Below are 22049 nucleotides of genomic sequence, written 5' to 3' on the forward strand. Positions count from 1 at the left end.
CGAGGTAATGACAGTGGTGAAGTCGCACTTGGGTTCGCGATCTTGCAGGGAGAGGCGCTTTGGTGCGAAGCGAGTTCCATGGTTGATGCGTCAATGGAGGAGATAATGACCATGGTGAGGACGAATTCTGGGTTTTCTCTGTTGGTATCGCAATCGGTATCATCGAGTCGCGCAGCGGAAAGCAAGTTCGGTCAACTTTTAAAAAAAATGGTTCCTTTAATTTTCTTATAAACGTTTTATCAAACAATTGATGTGTAGAAAATGTAAAGAGTATAGGGACTAGAAAAATCACACAAATGACTTTTATCCTAGTTCGAATCAAAAGATTCTACGTCCAATCGTTAATCACTATGAATAGTGATTAACCTTTTTCACTAAAATAGTTTCACAGTTTGTACAGATTACAACATAGTGAATGGAGATTAAGAAACGAGAACACCTTTAGTTAGACAAACGAACAAAATAATCTTCCTTCGACAAACGAACCGGAAGCAGCTTCCTTCGACAAACGAACCGGAAGTAAGAAACAGTCAGCCAACTTGAAGAGATCAGCTCCGACCTTTGACACACAAAGCGCGAGCTTCTCCTATTCACAAGACTTGGCAAGAGCAAGAACTAGCACTTGAGAACTTCCTCATACTGCACTATATTCTCAAAATTGCAAAGTTACTTTTGAAGGATTTGAAAGAGAGTGTATATATAGCCTACTGGTCTGAAACTGAAATGACATATTTCAACTGCCAGTGATAATCGATTATTGTAAGTGATAATCGATTATCTGCGAGACTTGGAACAGTTTGAATATTTACTCTTCAAACTAGTCGGCTTCAGTTCTTCAACTCCTTCTATCGTTCGGCTTGAGTCCTGATCGCCTTCTGTCGTTCGGCTTGAGTCCTTATCATTTTTTTTGTTCGACTTGGTTTCTTACAGCTTTCTAGCGTTCGGTTTGATTCCTCACTGCCTTCCATCGTTCGGTGATAACTGCTCGGTCTCGGTCATACCTCACGTGGTCTAAGTCATGCCCTCTATCGCACGGTCCGAATTGCTCGATCCTGATTGCTCGTGTCCTGATTGCTCAATCCCTATTACTTAGTCCTGACTGCTTGGTCTTTGTCATCGTTTGTTAGTGACCATTCGGTCTTGAACTATGTTCAGCCAGAGTTTGTCATGTGTTCGACCTTCATTTATTATACGTCGTTCGGTTTGCATTTGTGTTCGGCCTTCAACTATTTGTGACCGTTCAGTCTCAGTCATGCCTCTACTCGGTTGCCAGGTTCAATTCTTTCTACCACCACTTCACCGTCCAACCGCTCGGTCTCGTTCATGCTCCGTTTGGTCTTGGTCATGCCTTCTACCGTTCGGTCTTAACTGCTCGGTCCTGGTATCTTCTGTTATACAAAAATGCTTTTAAACTTCATACAACAGGGGTCTTCATATTCTTCACTTTGTAACATCATCAAAATCATTATTTTCAAGACATCAATGCTCCTCATTGGTAACATTCTCTGCCTCTAATTTCTGCATTGATCTGTGGTGATGTTTGTAACACCCCTAACTGAGTGTCACTAGAAAATAACAAAATCCAAAATTTACGCCAAATTTTTTTTATATTTAAAAATAACATCACGGAAACAAAACCTCAAAAGTTAAGCGTCTTACAACATAAAGTTCAAACCTTACAAATATCAATTCTTTTATTCAAAAACATAAAATAACTTTAAACGCGATAAATTTCCAATATCTATTCCCATATCTCTTGTCATGCTACTCCATCCCTGCCTTATCTGCAACGCCGTCTACGCCCGTACAGGTACGATCATCGCAGGTGGAACCACAACCATAAAAGGAAAGGGTGAGTAACTAAGAACATAACATAACATATAATTTCAATATTCAAAACGTCATAACAGGGACTATCCTAGTCATAACCTTACAATACATCACATTATTCAACTCATAACCCAGATCATCACCACCCAGACTATCATAGTCATAACATCACAATACATCACGGTATTCGAAATAATGACTCAGATCATTCTCACAAGCTTCTGTTGTTTCCTTTAATTTTTTCGTACGAAACCTATTTCGCAAAACAGGGCGATTCGAGCCGTCTTCCATCGCATCTTCGGACCTATCTCCCGACTCCTCATGGAATTACGAGTAAAAACTTCGGTTAGGTGCACCCACCGAGCACTATACTCACACAATCCGAAGTCATTGGGCAAGACATCCAACCCTCTCTAATCCTCGCGCACGAGGAAAGGGTGACACTCGAATCTCAGTCTCCGCAGAGACTCAACACACTATCGTATCGCAATACGAACACCATCAATTCGACAAAAATTATAAGGAAATGAGAGAACGCTTGTTCTCACAACTTCACCATCACAACGATACATAAATCACCATCATATACAAAGTCAATCAAATTCATTAACCAACAATTAATTAAAAATTCACAAATAATTAAATAACTTAATTTAATTATTTTTCCTACTGTTGCACCCCCATGAAATTACTAATTTCACACTTTCATAAACTATAATAACATTTCTAGTGCACCCCACTTTTTACTAAATTCCCAACACCAAAGAAAACACCTAATTCCAATACACTCCCTTTTTACTCTAAACACACTCCCTTCTATATCTACCTTTTCAAGTGGGCCCCAAGGCCATTAAATTACATTTTCTCTCACTTCCAAGGTAGGTCCCACTTTAAGTCCGTCATTTCTCACCAAACTCTATCTTTCTCTCTCCCTTTCTCTTTACTTTTTACGTAACCCTTCTTCACACACCTAAATACTACAATTTTCATTTCACTATTCTCTCTCTTCCATTAAATGCTCACAGCCCTACCTCTCTTAACTCACTCTTTTATTTTGTTTATTCCCAACAACATTGACTACCCTTTTCTTCTCACTTTACGTAAAATACATCTCACACCTACACTCTTCTCCCTCCTTCTTTAATTGTCACGGTCCCACACCTCATTCCCATGCATTCTTTCATTTTGTTTTTCTATTCACTCCCTCTACAATTTAAGTAGCAACACACACACTCACCTACATTCCCTCTTTTCCCTTTTGACTTTTCAAACACACCTTACTTCTCCTCATTGTTTACGTCAACTACCTCCTTCCTCTCTTTTCTAATTTTTTTTATAACATTCCAAGTCAACTCCAAGAATCTACTCCATTCCTTTCTTTCTCAACTCCCACCCCAAGACTCTCGTTACTTCTCCTACTTCTCCTTGGTGATTTGTAATGTGCCCATCTCCACCTTCCACTTCCATTCTTCTATTTTCATGTTCTTCTTCCCCCAAGTCCCCAAACTTCCATTCCCCTCACTGTTTTCATCCAAAACCGTGACCTCTTCACTACCTTCCTTCCTTCTCTTATCTTTTTACCACAAAACTAAACCACCGCCCTAAACCTACTTTGAAGAACTCTCTCTAAGTCCTCTCCTCTCCTTCTTACTTACTCAAACCAACAACCTTCACTCCTTGATTGAAGCCCAACCACACATACACCACTCACCAACACTCAATAGGTCCAGCCTTTCTCTCCCAACAATGGAAGAGGACTCTTACTTCCCTCCTACCCACACTCTTGATCAAAGAGTGTAGATAAGTGTTCCCCAATATTTTTCAATCATGCAAAGTAAAAAGGAATGCAATACATCATACAATACAACATGGTTTAAGTGTACCCATAATAGATATTCATAAATATACACATTCCAATGTACCCCAAAGCATGTATACCCTTTCACAATCAAACTTTTCATAAAGCAAACATGCATAACCCATGGTATATCCTTTTACTACATCATTTCGTAAATACACATGTATACCCAAAAATATACTCATGCAACACTGACATATTCCAACCATGAACATGGATAGCCATTCTCCATACCAACCACACGTGAACTTGGCACAAAAGAAGAATGCATGCAAATTATTTTAACATAACCTTCTACCCATCATATACCATATTATATCCCAAGTTAAACCCCTTACCTCTAGTTCCAAGCAAACTTCCAAAGTCCTTAGGTTTCCTCCCTTCAATAGACTTCAAGCCCTTCTCTTCTCTAGGTTTCTCTTCAAGTTACGTCCCAAGCTCAAAACTAGGGTGACTCTTTTCTTCTCTCTCACCAACTTGGTTGCTCTCCAAAAGTGACTCTCCAACTCACGGTTCTCTCTCTCTCTTTTCCACTCTCCAAGTGTTTGTTTTTCAACCCTATTAACTTAAACTTACTTAAGTAGAAACTAACTCTAAACCTCACTAACCCTTCACTAACCACTAAAGGTTACTCTCAAGGACACCCTACACCACTAACTTCAGATTCTCATTCCTAACTCCTCGTTATCCCAATAACCTCACATTAATTGTGATAAGTAGTAGTGTTAAAGTGCCTCCATAATATTAATTTAGGTAGCCTACAACTCTTATTAAATGGGTAACCTCCCAAGGAATTCAAAGGTCACTTATAATCTTTCCAAAGCTAAGAGAAAGTGTGCCTAACACCTATGCAAAGTAGAAAATACACTACCTTGTAACCTTTCACGTAACCAACATAAAGGCATCACCATTTCCCTAGCTTTTCTCTCTCCAACCATCCAAATTCACATCTAATAAAATAAAGTAAAGCAAAGCAAAAGAACCAAGAAGGTAGGAATATTACCGTGTAACTACAACCCCAAAAATTCAATTTTTCTCTTTCCAAAGTAATAAAATATTAATACCCCACATACATTTTCTCTTTCCTTGTAAAAGTAAGAAAACTAAAATAAATAAGGCTTTGGAAAGCCATTCACGTTGTTGCATGCCAATTCTTCATGGCCAACCACATTTAGTTCCCTCTTTCTTACCTCAATGTGGGACCCACATGCCAAGGTGGAACTTAAAAAGAGCTAGGAGCCTTTTTGTCTTAGGAGGGCTTGGTCTTGAGACCAAGCACACTCACAGCAACCACTAGACCAGGCTTCATCCACAGATATAATAGCGCAAACAATTATACTTAAATACTCTTTCAACCTTTTTCGAAAATTAATATAAAACCAATATTAATTTAATTTTCTTCCCTTGCTTAAATATTTCTCAACATTGTTTCACATCACGATTTATTATTTAATACCATAAAATAAAATACTTAAAGTAAGAAATCATTTTATTTATAGGGTCTTACAATGTTGATGGCGGAAGGTTGTATCACAGCGGCTGACAGTTCGTTGCGGCTTTCCGGCATTGACAGTGTGGGTGGCAGCGACAGAGTTGGATAAGGTTTGGACTTCACTGTTACGGCACGACAAGGTGGTGGTGGCGGATAGGGTTTGGTTCACAGTAGAGGAATTAGGGTTTCTACTATTTGGGGAAGGCAAATCTGACATGGCAAGAGGGATTAGGTGGCCCAAAAATTAAAAAAAGATTTGAAATGGAACTGCCATATCATCATACTATTAACTCCGTTTGTTTCTTTTTAACGGAAGGGACGATGTTGACACAAAAATTACTAAGTAAGGACTAACTAGACACTTTTTTTTTAAAGTAGGGACCTAATTGACATAATGGAGCAAAACTAGGGACAAAATAGGCTATTAAACCTAAATAAAACCAATAGGCTTAATCTATTTCAAGGAAGCTAATTTGTTTATTAAATGCAAATGGAGACGTTTAGAACTTAAATAAAACCAATAGGCTTAATCTATGTCAGGGAAGTTAATTTGTGGTTTACTAGTATTTTTAGTTTGAATAAATTGATTCTAAGAATAGTGTGATATGATTTTTATTTGAGTTCATATAGTTTGTTTTATGTTTATGAGATTATTTGGGATAAGGATTTAAAAACTTAGATAGCTTATTAGGTGTTAACTCTTTGGCAAGCGTACCAAATCGTTTAAATAATAAACCTGTAAGACTGGATATTGTTTCCTAAGAGACTCATGTAACACCAAACAATCGTATAATTGCTTAACTAATAAAGACTAAAGAATAATTTCATTAAATGAGTTTTTGGGTGCAATTAAAATAAATATGATGCATAAATAGTAAGATTTTAAATGGCATTAGATTATAAATTATAAATTAGATTATAAATTATATGAATTGGTATTGTTGGGTAAGATTTTACCTACTTCACTCTTATACATGTAAAAACACGTCATCTTCATTAAGATGCTAACACCAATCTGCTAGTTTACTCAAAACTCATTCCTCGGTAGAAAGAGCCTATTCTTCCTTATTAGACTTCAATCTCTTAAAAACCATAATAAGTAGCTCCACTTTAAGAATTAAGATTTAAGGAAACTAAAGGTCCAAGTTTTATTCCTATATACAATTTCCTTTAGGTAGCTTATTCCTAGTTCAGGTTCACAAGATATTTTCCAATGTAAAACAAACCAAATATCAAGCTATGAGTAGCCAAACCATAACAAGCATTAAGTGAAGGAAAAAAACTACTAGCATTTAATGAAAGAGGCAAAAAATATATTCAAAACATCTTCATATTACATAAGAGTTCAGTGGCTACATCTATCCCCAACAAGAATGAAGTTAGCTCTTCATTGTCATGGAGAACTCAAGCTTATAAATGGAAGAAATGGAAGAAGGTGGAGACCCAATGAAGAAGAAAGGAATGTTCCCACACACCCTAGCTAGCCTTCAAGCGCTCCGAGAGAGTATTTTCATGTCCATCCGCCAAAAGATACAACTTCCCTTGCGTTTTAGAGCTAAATAGGTCAAGTATGCCGCATCAGCAAAAGTGGCGCTTAACGCCCATGGAGAGGCACCCAAGCACAAGAGATGCCCAACATTTGACGCTCAACGCCTAGAGAAGGGCGCCCAGGCACGAGCCTTGCAAAGCATTTGGCACTCGGCGCTCAAAGAGGGGTGCCCAGGCACGAGCACTACAAAGCATTTGCCGCTCAGTGCCAAGGGAGGGGCACCTGGGCGCCATTCTACACTTCTTAGGTTCTTGCTTTTGATGTTCTTTATGCTTTTCCTAGGTGTTAGTGTCTTGATTTTGTGGAGGTTCTTCCAAAGCAAAAAAATTAGCCTACAAAACAAGGGGATTAGTAGTGATATTTAATAAGTGTAGCCATGAATACTGTAAGAAAATAAATGCCTTATATCTCAAGCCAAGAGGCGGAGTGAATTGGATTAGCCCTTTTAAAATGATATTTTCAAAATCTTTAAGTTCTTTGGCTTTCTTGAAATCAATAAACAAAAAGTGACGAATCAACAACGAAAGAGAAAGAGTAAAGAAAGATCAATACAAATAATCTATACTGGTTCGGCTAATCATAAGCCTACATCCAGTCCTTCTTCAACAACCTTAGTTGAAGGGAATCCACTATAATTGATTAAGTTTACAGAAATACAGAGATACCCATCTCAATGCACTCCTCTCCACACTCAAAATCGATATAGCAATACAAGAGATGAATAACCTCACTCTCTTACAACAACCGAGAAAAATCACAACTCTCACCCCTGGCAAACCCGCACAGGTACACAATCACAGATTGTTTATGATGAATTTGATCTCCAAGTCACACTCCTCTAGTGTAGATCAAATCATAACAATTTAAGCACATTTTCTTGAAAGAATCTTGATGGGTAATCTTCCAATGAAGCCTTAATTCTCCAAGATCACTTCTTGAATGCTTCTGTAATCAAAACTCAATGAAAATGTTAGTTTTTAAAATTGATAGCAAATTCTTATTTTGAAACAAGTCTCAAGACGCATACATACATATATATATATATAGGATTTTTTTAATCCTGACGCAATATAATCGATTAAGGTTTTTATGTAATCTGTTAAGCTTTTGCTTATGTTTTAACAGATTATCTTCAACATGTAATTGATTATTTAATCACATAAGTCAGTTATGAATTTAATTGACAGTTGTAACAAATCAGGCTATAAATGCAAAGGATTAGACAAAGTAAACTGATTTAATCAATTTAGACAACTTATGTAATCGATTATTACAACACTTAGTCAAATTGTCTATCCAATTTCCATTCTAAAAAAATTATATCACTTATGAAACATATTATGGCATGCTTTCTGTTTTAATTGATTAGATACCATGTATAACCGATTACTACAGAACAATTTGTCCCTTTTAAGCATACTAAGTGAATTGGTTAAATTTAACAGATTATATACTATGTTTAATCGATTATTTCAACCAGAAATGTGATTATTAATCTGTTTTAAGCATGATTCATTTAACAAGAATGAACTCATATATCAAGCACAAACAAGATAAAAATAAAACAATTGTTATGTCATTTGTTGTGCAAGAAACCACAAAATCATCTTTTGTTCATCATCAAAAGCAAAGATATAAAGGGTAGGTTTAACTTCCCCTATCAAAAAATACAATTATTTATAAAAGCAAGATAAAAAATAGGATTAAATAAGTTTCACGCTAGAAAAGAGTTGATTTTGCCAAGAAAATGAGACTCAGATAATGGTAAGAATTAACGTTATCATTTGGTTGCCCTACTCACCAGGCAAACCTTATAAATAAGGCTCTTAAGGTTTTGCACGTCGAGTGAAATTCATTTTATTAAAATTCAAATAGTTTAAGTAGTTGCATAGTTGGGTGAGAATAGTCTAATGTGCATTATTTAGTTAAGAGATTCAAATACTTGTTGACTAATCTAAGTTAAATATGAGATATAAAATTTCAGAGAGTTAAAAAGGGATTAGTCATCGGGTGAGCCAATTGTTCACTGAGTGAGTACACCTTTAAATGTGTCTCAATGAGTGAGCAAGGATGTTTGTTGGGTAAGACTAAGTATGAAAAATAAAGCTTTATCTCATCGAGCAGGCTAGTAGCTTACTAAGCGAAAAAATGATTTAAAAAAAATGATTTTAACGTTTTAAAATAAAAATATGTGGATGTGTGAGGCTAAATAAAGTCTATGTGTTAGCCAAAATTTACTATATATGTGCGTGAGCTCAAGTAGAGTCGAAGTGTTAGCCAAAACCAACGATGGATGTGTAAGGGCAAGTAGAGTGTGAGTGTTGTCCAATATCTACTTTTGATGTGTGTCAGACATAGTGGAGTTTGAGTGTTATATCTATCGTGGGATTGTTAATCTTGTGGATATAGTTATTTTCATAAAAAAAATACTATAGTTTTATTAAATGGGGATTTTAAGAATGAGGTTATTCTGATTCTACTAATACTGAACCTACATAAAGAAAAATATTGGGTGATGAGATTTGATGGAGGTTCCTCTATAATCTGGGAGATGAAAAGGAATTGTGTCTTGTAGGTAGAAGGAATTTACCTTGTCATTAAGGATGACTTGGTTCCTAAGATACAATAATGTGAGATGGGAGGTCATATAACAGGTACAAAACCTCTTACTTTAATACAACATACATGTATATATATATATATATATATATATATATATATATATATATATATATATATATATATATATATATATATTTCAACGAATTTAAGAACCTAAGTGAGTTAAAACAAATCAAGTGATGTATTTGTTTACTCTTAATTACGTACACATCTATCATGGAACAACAACTAATGAGTTCAAATATATAAAATTAAGCGAGACAAAATATATATTTTTTAAATACTTAGTAATAATTTTAATAAAATTACACCATGTATCTACACACCTTGTTATACACATAAATCCACCAATATATATATATATATATATATATATATATATATATATATATATATATATATATATATATATATATATATATAGTATAGTATAGTATAGTATAATAGTTAAGTAGAAATGTTGAAATTTTTTTTGCATTTAACTCTATCTAAAGTCTTATGCTCCACTCCATTTACTTAAATTAACCCTTAGTTTAACTTTGTCATCATCTCATTTCTTTAATGCATGGATTAGATACTTAGAATTTTAGATTTTATGAGACACCCCAATGTTCATAGTGTTAAATAAAAATTTCCTTATTAAACATGTTGATGTTTTGAAACATGTGAAAAATTGTTGGTTTTTTTTAACAAAGTATTGTAGTAGATGTTGTTTATGCTTTCATATTTAAAATTGCGTTCCTAGTATTCAAATTGGACCACTTTGCTAAAAGTAAATATACTTATATTGTGACAATCCACGAGGGGTTTACAAAAATTTAAATTGTTAAAAATTAGTCACATTAAAAGTTAAAATTAAGTATAGAAACTTTTAAGGTGAATTGTAACATCCCAGATTCATAGTTTTAACATTATTATAGAATTATCACATATTCAATAAACATGATCAGTTAAGCTAGAAGGAAACATAAAATATGATTACATGTATCCAAAATATAACCATAATTCAAACTTTATATATAAGACATTATATTTTCTAAGATTATATAATCATAAACTAAAGTTTATTCAAAATAGTTAAAATTAAACCAATACTACTCTAACTATCTAGACATCAACATCCTCAACACCCAACACCTATTCAACTGAAATATCTTCCTCTGCTCACACCAATTAGGTGATTATTGTCAAAAAGGAAGATTTAAACCAACAAACAAAACACAAGCAACAAAGTAAGCTAAATTATAAAAGAATCAAGATATGTAATTCAATAAATTCAGAACATAACAATTTTATCATCCAATTTAGATACATATACCTAGACTTTAGACTTTGACCATCCAGATACATGTATTGGTGTCGAACTATTGGGAAACCTACGGATGTGTGGTAAAACAACATACCACCCAAACTACCACACAAGGTTAATCTGTCAAACACCTATGGTTAAACTGACCCTAAGCTAATGATTTCTTGTTACTCTTCACGACATAATCACCCTTCTCTACTTAAGGTTAAATGGATATTAGAGTGTAAGAAACATCTCCTCATTTCAAAGCTCCTACAAGAATACATTACACATGAGCATAACACAACATAAAAATCTTTCCCATGGAATTCCTTTCACCACATACTCAAACTGAAGACACTTTCATCATTTCCATTCATAAGACATGCATAACTTATCACTAACTTTACATAATATTTTAAACATACATACATTAAAAGTGTATCTTAGATAATTTGTAGTAAGCTTAAGTACCAAAAAAACATTAAAAGAAACCATAGAATCAGAAGAATTGCGACAACACGTAGAATTGGAAAAGAATCTTGGTGTGAGCGACACATCCTTGCCGTTGAGCGCCATTCTTTGCGCAAAACTAGCGTCTAAGCACCACCTTGGTACTGCTGAGCGCTAAAGCTCTCGACTTTCTGGCGCTTGAGCATCATTGGCTGCAACTGAGCACCAACCAGAAGTTTAGCAACTTCAAATTTTGATCTAGATGCACACAAAACCTATTCAAATGATTCAATTTGTATCTTTGACACTATAATTGATTTCAAAACATGTTTATCCTTCATATTTGATACAAATGGGCTCATTTGATTAGTGACTCCGGTCCATTAAATCAACCCAATTACCTAAAAACACATACATCAGATTTGACATATTACCATCCAAATTTAGTGAACTAATTAGTTAAACAAGTCTTAAATGACCCAAAAACATACCATAAGCATCAAGTTTACCCATCCAACCATTCCTTCAAAATTTTGTCTGTCAAAACCCCCTTTTTGACTCAAAACTGACCATTATTCTAACCTATTGTCTTCCCCAATTTTAACAACTTATAGCTCCACTAAAACAACAATTTATCCTTCATTGAACATCAAAATTAACACCATTCAGTAAACATCTCATCATATAAGCACTAAAGTTCAAATTCATAAATCATTCAACAACAAACCAATACATATCATCAATAATTCATCAAACCAAACCTCAATTTCACAACATGCCAAACCTATAACACAAATTTATACTTATTATCACAAATTAAAGAAATTATTAGCTTCTCTTACTTGATGGAGAGCTCTAACAGCTATAAAACGCAAACAACCCCTGTCTCATCTCATATTACTATAGATATACTTATAAACCACAAAATTATGATCAAGATAAGCATTTAGCACCCCTGGTTAACAATAAACTAAAAAAGAAGATTGAACAACACATGTTGCAAGACTAACTTACATGCATCATAAATTATAAACCATTTCAATTAGTTTTTAAAATTATAATGTACAGTTCATTTAATTCTTTCTATTATTATCTCTTACATTTTAATATACTTTTTATATATTTTTAAATTTTAATTAGATGTATTAAATATTTATATAAATTATTGTATTTTTTTAATATTTAATAGATTATTTTGTAATTCTTTATAAATTAAAAACAAATTTAACATTACAAATTAATGCAATTAAACTTTTTTACTAAATGGTATTACATGAAAAATTTAAGATAGTAAAAATAAATTTAATATAATAATTTAAATTGAAAAGTAAAAAATAAATTACAATTTCAATTACTTAATAATATACTTTTTCTAAAAAAATAAAAAAATATTTATATAATTATATGTTTTTATGTCATTCTAGATTTACCTCACTAACATATCAATGACGAAAATAATACTTTTAAAAGACGAGGTATTAAAAGTATTATCAAAGTGAGGGTTTTATACAAAAGAATTGTCTAAAAAAATTAACACGAGATATTAAAAATAATGTAATACAATAAAAGTCACAAAAATATAAATTAAGTTATTAACCCCACAAAAATGACGAAGAACCCTTAAGAATGCATAGGAATAAACTCCCACCATTGTATGGTATGCTGAATAAAGAAGGAAAAATGGTGGAAGAGAAGAAAAGAAAGGAAACGTAGACTTTGTTACTGCCACTGTACCAATTGATTTGTTTCAGTGAGCTTATAAGAATACTCTACCCACTGAGGTATGGCTTCTATCCATTCTACACTCTCATCAAACACTCTGCGATTCGCACTCTCTTCCTTCCCCAACACCAACCTCCAACCACCCTCAAGCCACGTCTTCTTTTCTCGCCCCCTCACATTCAAAGGGCTTAGCTTCAATCCCAAGAGCTTTCCAGCCCCGCTTAAAGCGTCGATGGCGGGGACCAACAACGTTGTCATCGAGGTCTTCGAACAGGAGGATCTTGCTGTCTCTCTGGCCAAATACGTCGCCGATCTCTCCAATAAGTTCACTTCGGAAAGGGGGGCTTTCACCGTTTGCTTGTCTGGTGGCTCTTTGATCAAGTTTCTCGGGTGAGGGTTCTTTTTCATATGAAAATGTTCTCACTTTCAACCTAAGCGTGATTCGATTCAATTGAATTGGATTAAAGTGAATGTCTTTTCTGTTTGGGTCTCAGAAAACTACTGGAGCCGCCGTACTATGATTCTCTTGAATGGTCCAAATGGCATGTGTTTTGGCTGGATGAGAGGGTCGTGCCAAAGACGCATGAAGATAGTAACTACAAGCTTGCTTTAGATGGGCTTCTCTGCAAGGTATATTTACTTGTGTTTTTTATTTTGGAAAATGGTTTATTTAGGTTGAACATGTTCTCAAATTTTTGAGAATGTTTTTTGTTCCTTAAGTGTTGGGATTAATGTTGAGGAAAAAAAAATGGGAAAAGGAGATTAGTTCAGGGTTATGTGTCTCCTTGAGTTCAATTGAAACCAATGTTAAAACAGTCCATGTGTGTGGATGGGAACCCCATTTTGGAATCGCATACAACATGACATGTGGACATCTTTTTGCTGAAGCCACCCACAAATCCCAAAGAATCAAGCTTTTCCAAACAGACACAAGGTTTTGGGTGCAACCTATGTCCTAGGAGGCCTGAGATTGGAGCTCTGGAGTTTAACTCCATTTGTTGGCTGTGTCTAGCCATGTCTTTTATTAGTCTAAGAAATGGGAGTGCTAGCAAGTAGTAATATACTTTCCAACAGTGTCTACTATTGTTTAAAATTTCTTGGAAACTAGGGGAGGGGGAGGACCTAATTATGTATAAGAAAGTGCTAGCAAGTAGCAACATACTTTTTTTCTAACATACTCGGTACACTTGGTTAAAATTTATTGAGAACTAGGAAGACACCTAACCATATATTTTGCTATTCTACAAAAGAGGGGTTCTGGAAACTAGTAACAAACTTTCTCTAACGCACTACTTACAATTGATTAAAATATATTGAAATCTAGGAAAATACGAGAGAGATTCACTGAGTTAGAAATGGGTCACAAAATGTTGGGATTTTGAATCAATTCAAAGGAGTATATGGCTATAATTTCTCTCTAAGTAGTAGTTTTAAAGTAACCATTTAGTCCCTACATGTGCCACCAGATAGCTCAGATGAAAAAAAACTTAGGTTTTATTGCTTACATTATTAGTACATATTAGTCTCTGTCATTATATTTCTTAAGTTTCTTTTTTTTATCAATTGATTTCTAAATAAGTGTAACCTATGACCAAACAATTCCTTTAAACTAATTCATTTGGAACCTGAATGTTATGAAAATATCAAAGGAGGCTAAAAATATATGTGAAATTGTGAAAGTAAATGGGTGAGTACAAGGCTACAAGCATTTCATGGAGAGATTACTTAATTGTGGATGACCAGGTGGATGAATCCCCTTTGTTGGATGCTGCATAGTAATGCTTAGTGAGTGTATATCTCATTCGTATAAAATGATGCACGAGAGGGAAAAAATGGCCTTCTGTTTCAAGTTATGAGCTATATTTTTTCTGAGTAATGTTCTTTACGATGACTGCGTGACCAGATTATGTTGTCTAGCTTCCATCAGCAATCTATTTTGTCAATCTAACCTGTTGGTACTTCCATCCTGGTTCTCGTGGCAGGTACCAATTCCTCCGGGCAATGTGCATGCAATCAATGATACCCTTTCAGCTGAGGGAGCAGCCGATGATTATGAGACATGTCTCAGAGAATTGGTCAATAGCAGTGTGATTACTTTATCACCGAGCAGTGGATTTCCAAAATTTGATCTGGTGCTACTGGGCATGGGCCCTGATGGCCACGTAGCTTCTTTGTTCCCAGGGCATCCTCTTGTGCAGGAGAATAAAAGATGGGTTGCCTTCATCAAGGACTCCCCTAAACCACCCCCCGAGAGAATAACTTTCACCTTTCCAGTGATTAATGCCTCTGCTTACGCAGCGCTTGTGGTGACTGGCAAGGGTAAAGCAGATGCAGTTCACTCTGTGTTAGGAAAATCTCAAAATTCTGTTAAGCTTCCTGCTGGATTGGTTTCCCCTGAAGAGGAGTTGAAATGGTTCTTAGACAAAGATGCAGCCTCAAAGCTGTAGATGCAGCAGCTAGGCCAGTTGATCTATATGTTGTGCTAGTTATTCACCTTTGCAATTTTGAGTTTGCGTATGATAAGTGCTGAATTTCCTATTGTCAGTGATAGTTTTTGCATTGGACAGGGTTCATTCGATTTAAAGGCCACTTTTCTATCCTTATAGTTGAAATGAATCAAATAATCACTTGAACTTAATGGTTTTTATTATCATCCTTTCCCAAAATCAGTGCTGTCATGTGTTGACCTCTACTGGTACTTTCACGTGGAGCTTTTTGCTACCTTGCCTGTTGTATTTTGTATATGTGAAACACTACCATATATACAAATTATGGAAAGAATCACGGGGCTGAAAATTAAAGGTAAGAAAGGACTAATCAATGTGGAAATGAATAAGACAAAAAGTTAACAAATTTTGGAAAAATTTGTTCTACACTCCTATTTGACTTATACACTCCATTTTTTAAAAATTGGGTCACAAAGTTAACTTTTGCTATTAGACTTTCTTATTTCCCTATTCTCACCTCTCTTACCACTCAAAATCATATCCTTTAATATGTTGTCAAAGGGCAATCTTTCACTCATAAATCTAGTCAATGTGATGCTACCACATGTCCATCATTTTCAACCTCTTACCATCCAACAAAATTCCTAGCTGCCACCATTAGACTACACTCCAATCAACCACAATATGTCAACTTCATTCTTCCATAACCACCACGGTTCCTCCATAACCACTATGTCTGTCACTGCATCATGATAGTATAGCACCATAATATTCAAAACACACATGTGTTGCGAACTAACATGTCATCTTTGTCGAGAGTGTTTCTCCCTGTACCTTACCTGTTTTGTCTTGCACCTTCAATTTTTATTTAATTTTCACTTTTGTCCTTGTCGCACTTCTAATGCCGGTTAAATGTTACCGCATTTTCGAATTGCGATTCTTTAGCTACCCATAGTGCAATCTTCAATCTCATGGCAAAAGTTAGGGGTTCTTTCGCTATAACTATAAACAATATGCTTACTCTTAAGAGAGACATCTTAAAAAGGAAATTAGGCACACAACTATGTATGTTGGGCTTCGAGACAAGTAATATGTTCAAAGCATATATGGCTACTCGTTCATCAGAATAATGCAATGAAACCAAAATCTTAATAAATTCAGAATATTAGAAAATAAGAGCATAATTTATACTAGAAAGGTGATCCCTTAATGTACCATTAGACATAAATTCATAAACAAGCATCTGCAAGCATGAAGCAGCAAGCCAAATGGAAGGAATTCAATATAGTCAGAACCGCAATTCAAAATGCGGTGCATTCAACCAGCGTTCAAAACGCGGCAGCCCGTGTTGGAATTGCAACAGGAGCAAAGATGAAAATTAAATAAAAGTTGGAGGTATAGGACGAAACAGGTGAGGTGTAGGGAGAAACACTCCTTTGTCCACCATGAAAATTGACACTCACAACCAACTATATCTCCCCACTCAAACCTCCAATCACATATCTGAAACAAAAAAAAAACAGTATTGTAATCATTGTTGTCTAACCTAGAAATCGCAAACCAACAACCTAATAAGTAAACCAAATTGTATCTGTCACGCAACCATCTTGTGCCACCACACAAACATCACAACCTCACCTATAGAAAAATCAGACAAGTTACTATAAGAACAAGGAACAAACCAACACTAGATCTTCATCTACCTTGATTTTGATAGAAAGAGAAATTGTCACGTGAGAGTCCTTCATTGAACAATTCTCTATTAGGTTAAACCATTCAAATTGATTAAGAGAACCTAAATTTCAAATATTCCGTAAGTTTTAAAAAATATTAGACAAATATTTTTTATTGATAATTTTAAATATAATTTAATTAATTATTTTTATAAAATATTTAATAAATTATTAATAATTGAATTTTGCTTAATTTTCAATTTAGTCCAAAACTATAGAAAAACCTAAAAAATATTAATATTTATATTTTAGGTCCTCTTGTTGGACTAGTTTGATCAAATTTATGTGTTGTAGATAAATATCATATGACAACTTTCTGATTATGAATATAGAAGATTGTCACATAAAAACATTTTAAAAGATTTGATTTTGAGTGGAGAGGGATGGGAATAGAAAAATTATGGAGTTTGTTCACCATATTCATAAATGGAAGATTGTCACATGACAACATCCAAAAAGATCTAATTTTATGAGTGGTAGAGGGGTGAGAATGTAAAAAATTAAGGGTTGTTATGAGTGGAAGATGGTCATATGACAATATAAAAAAGATATGATATTATAAGTGGTAGAGGGGTGAGAATATAAAAATTAGATGCTTGAAACAATTTATTTTTACATTTTCAATTAATCAAATTTAACTTCAATTATAAATATTATAATATTCAAAATATAATTTATATAATTAAAAATATCTTTTTAAGAGATTTTATTCCACAATTTAATAAGTTTAATTATCACAAATTTTATTTAAATCAATATTTTTAAAAAAATTAATTAAAATTTTAAAATTAAACCTAAAATAAGCACACAAATATATACTCATCTCTTATATTTTTTTTATCTTTTACTGTTGGAAAGATTTTCTTTTAAAAATAAATATGTAATATATGTAATGTAATGCAAACATGATATTTTTAATATTTTTTATTAATAGAACAAGTTTCTTTAAAGAGCACATATGTAATAACGTAATATAAATGAGGTATAATTTAATTTGAGATAAATTCTTTATCTAGATTAATTTAATCTCGTTTAAACATCAAGAGAAACCTATGCAATGTAAATGATTCAATTAAATATTTTTAAAACTGAAAACATCAACCAAAGTCTTATCTAAAATATAGGGGATAAAAACAAAATGATTAAAAATATAATATAGAAATCATCATGGATTTAACAGCTAAGGTTTCTAAGATAATTAATATTTTAAATTGTAAGTGGTAGAATTTTTATTTTATTTTGTAATTATTTATCCAAAAAACATAAACGTTGCATGGAAGAGAGGCTTTGTCTCGAAGTGTGTTCCATTTGATTCGCGCCTATAAGAAGACCACCAACAGAGGAGTGACATGCTCTGTACCCATTCTGTACTAATCAAACACTTTGCGATTCGCATTCTCTTCCTTCCCCAACACCAATCTCCATCCACCTTCAACGCACATCTTCTTCTCTCGTCTCTAGCGTCAATCTCACGTCCATGGCAGAAACCAACAAGGCTGCCGTAGAGGTATTCGAAGGAGAGGATCTTGCCGTCTCTCTGGCCAAATACGTTGCCGATCTCTCCAATAAATTCACTTCGGAAAGGGGGGCTTTCACCGTTTGCTTGTCTGGTGGCTCTATGATCGAGTATCTCCGGTGGGTTACTTTTCATATAAAAATGTTCTCACTTTGAACGAAATGTTTCGATTGAATTGAATTGGATTGATGTGAATGTGTTTTGTGTTTGGGTCTCAGGAAACTGCCGGAATCGCCTTATCTTGATTCTATTGAATGGTCCAAATGGCAAGTGTTTTGGCTGGATGAGAGGGTCGTGCCTAAGACTCATGAAGATAGTAACTACAAGCTTGCTTTAGATGGGCTTCTCTGCAAGGTATATTTACTTGTGTTGTTTATGTTGGAAAATGGTTTGTTTAGTTCGAATATGCGCTGTTTGTTTATGCCGAACATGTTCTCAAATTGTGGAGACTGTGATGACAAAATAGGGGAACCATTGTCATATCCAGTTTGGAAAAGCATATAATTTGGCTTCGGAATTCCAAGAAGCTGCTCTCACGTCAGTTTTTGTTTGAATTCATATATATCTCAATCAATCATATTACAAGTGTATTGTAATATCCTCTTATACACAACGCCCACATTAATTCACAATATCTACTAGTAGCGTTTTTTATTCTTATTATATGAACATTATTTCTCATATTTAATTGAAAAAAATAAAAATTACGAAAAAAAAACTCAAAATTACATTAACCCTTCAATATCATATCAAAATGTTTTATGTTCGATAAGTGTTGTGGTGTTAATGTTGATAAAGAAAAAGGAGGTTAGTTCAGGGTTATGTATCTCTTTAAGCTGAATTCGAGCCATTGTCAAAACAGTCCATGTTTGAGGATAGGAACCCCATTTTGGAATCGCATACAACATGAAATATGGACACATTTTTGCTTAAGCCACCCACAAATCCTAAAGAATCAAACTATCCCAAACAAACACAAAGTTTTGGGTGCAACCATATGCCCTGGAGTCTGATTCCATTTGGTCGGGGTGTCTATCCATTGTCTTTCATTAATCTAAGAAAGGGAAGTGCTTGCAAATAGTAATGCACTTTCTTATATAGTGTTTGCAATTGGTTATATAATTTGTTGAAGGCTAGGACATAGGGGAACCTAGCCGTGTCACTGACTATTCTAAGAAAGTAGAGCGCTAGCATGTAGCAATATTCGGTACACTAGGTTAAAATTTATTGAGAACTAGGAGGAGGCCTAACCATATATTTTGCTATTCTACCAAAGAGGAGGGCTGGAAACTAGTAACAAACATTTTCTAACATGCTATTTACTATATCGTTTAAAATATATTGAAATCTGGGAAAATGAGAGAGATTCATTGAGTAAGAAATGGGTCACAAAAATTTTGGATTTTGAATCAATTTCAGCTTAAAGAAGAGAGCGTTTTCAAAAAAGAGTGTAAATCGTTTAGACCCTACATGTATAACCAGATGGGTCAGATAGAAAAGCTTAGGTTTTTGTCCTTATATTGCTACACATTAAGTGGTCTCTTTCATTATATTTCTTAAGTTTTAGTCTCCATACGTCTTTATAAATAATATATTTTTTCCAGCAAAGGTTGATTTCTAAATAAGTGTAACCTATGACCAAACAAGTCCTTTAAACTAATTCATACCAAACCTGAATGTTACGAAAATATCGTAGGAAACTAAAATTATATACGAAGTCGTGAAACTAAGTAGACGAGTACAAGGCTACAAGCATTTCATAGAGAGATTACTTAATTGTGGATGATCAGGTGGATGAATCCCCTTTGTTGGATGCTGCTAGGTACGGTGTTAGTTTGACACGTTTATTGAGCGTATTCCTATGGGATGACGCAAGAGAGGGAAAAAATCTGCCTTCAGTTTCAAGTTATGAGCTATAATAGTTCTCGCCAGTCTTCTTTAAAGATGATTGCGTGACCAGACTATGTTGTCTAGCTTCTTAGTCTTTGTTGGGTTGGATTTTTAATTATGTATCTAAAAAGTTTGAATTAGTTAAGGTCATTCTGTTTCACTTAACCTAAGTGAAGAGGATCTTCTTGACCGAGAGAAAGTATTTAGAATAGAGAAAGGAGAGAGAAAAATGATTGACATATTTACGGAGTCATCTCAGTAAAAATTAGATTCTCACATAGTTACCTTTTGGATCATAATGAAATTTTGACAGAAGATTCGTGGCATATGGTTTTTTATTTTGACAGTTAGGATCCTTCATTGGAAGTCTTTGGTTAGTGAAATCGTTCCGCATTGTTGTTCTACTTTAAGTTTCTTTTTCTGTTATTCATATTTGAAAGTATTATTGTTTTGATGTAATGAGTGGTTGAAGGCAGTTGTTTGTACTTTTAGTTTGATTCTCTTGTACCCATTTGATCTTAATGGAGCATGATTGACTCGGTTGCCAGTGAATTTTTATTTTTCAGATTGAGAGGATTCCCCACGATAAAAATATTGATGTTCATCTTCTATTATTTCTGCTCCTCATATTTTTGCAAGATTGAGAATTATTTTTTCTGCATACTTTGATACTTTTGAATATTGTATGGTCGCCATCAGCATAATTTTTTTGTCAATCTAACATGTTGGTACTTCCATCTTGGTTCTCGTGGCAGGTACCAATTCCTCCGGGCAATGTGTATGCAATCAATGATACTCTTTCAGCTGAGGAAGCAGCCGATGACTATGAGACACGTATCAGAGAATTGGTCGACAAAAATTTGATTACTTTATCACCGAGCAGTGGATTTCCAAAATTTGATCTCGTGCTGCTGGGCATGGGCCCTGATGGCCACGTAGCTTCTTTGTTCCCAGGGCATCCTCTTGTGCAGGAGAATAAAAGATGGGTTACCTTCATCAAGGACTCACCCAAACCACCCCCAGAGAGAATAACTCTCACATTTCCAGTGATTAATGCCTCTGCTTACGCAGCGCTTGTGGTGACTGGCAAGAAGGAAGCAGATGCAATTCACTCCGTGTTAGGAAAATCTGAAAATCCTATTAAGCTTCCTGTTGCATTGGTTTCCCCTGAAGGGGAGTTGAAATGGTTCTTAGACAAAGACGCAGCCTCAAAGCTGTAGATGCAGCAGCTAGGCCAGTTGATCTATATGTTGTGCTAGTTATTTTGAACTTTGCAATGTTGAGTTTGTGTAAGAGAAGTGTTGATTTCCTATTCCCAGTGACAGTTAGCATTGGACGGGTCGTTAGTTATTGGTGACAATAAAGGGAATATTAAGTTATGTTGCTTCAAAATATCTCATTTCTTCTCCACAAATTTCCAATCAATAATGTGCACCAACCCCACCCTCTCAACGGACGTGTTCATTCGATTTAAATGCCACTTTTCTGTCGTTGTCGTTGAAATGAATCAAATAATCACTTCACGTTAATGCTCTTTATTATTGTCCTCTCCCACAATCAGTGCCATCATGTGTTGACCCCTACCCGGTTCTTGGTGCTTCCACGTGGAGCTTTTTACTACCTTGCGTGTTGTATTTTGTGTATGTGAG

At 34.6% G+C, this 22049-nt stretch overlaps 2 protein-coding genes across 2 annotated transcripts; both read left to right on the forward strand.

Annotated features, from left to right (window-relative positions):
• Window positions 1-12724: 12724 nt before the first annotated feature.
• LOC108330005 (probable 6-phosphogluconolactonase 4, chloroplastic) lies at window positions 12725-15480 on the forward strand. Its single transcript, XM_017564442.2, has 3 exons — window positions 12725-13204; window positions 13309-13444; window positions 14797-15480. The coding sequence occupies exons 1-3, from the start codon at window positions 12876-12878 to the stop codon at window positions 15259-15261; spliced, it is 930 nt and encodes a 309-aa protein (XP_017419931.1). The 5' UTR covers window positions 12725-12875; the 3' UTR covers window positions 15262-15480.
• Window positions 15481-18318: 2838 nt separating this feature from the next.
• LOC108330783 (probable 6-phosphogluconolactonase 4, chloroplastic) lies at window positions 18319-21792 on the forward strand. The gene is made up of 3 exons (XM_017565330.2): window positions 18319-18629; window positions 18729-18864; window positions 21156-21792. The coding sequence occupies exons 1-3, from the start codon at window positions 18472-18474 to the stop codon at window positions 21618-21620; spliced, it is 759 nt and encodes a 252-aa protein (XP_017420819.1). The 5' UTR covers window positions 18319-18471; the 3' UTR covers window positions 21621-21792.
• The last annotated feature ends 257 nt before the right edge of the window (window positions 21793-22049 follow it).

The sequence above is a fragment of the Vigna angularis genome, chromosome 4 (genome assembly GCF_016808095.1).
Source record: "Vigna angularis cultivar LongXiaoDou No.4 chromosome 4, ASM1680809v1, whole genome shotgun sequence".
Classification (NCBI taxonomy): domain Eukaryota; kingdom Viridiplantae; phylum Streptophyta; class Magnoliopsida; order Fabales; family Fabaceae; genus Vigna; species Vigna angularis.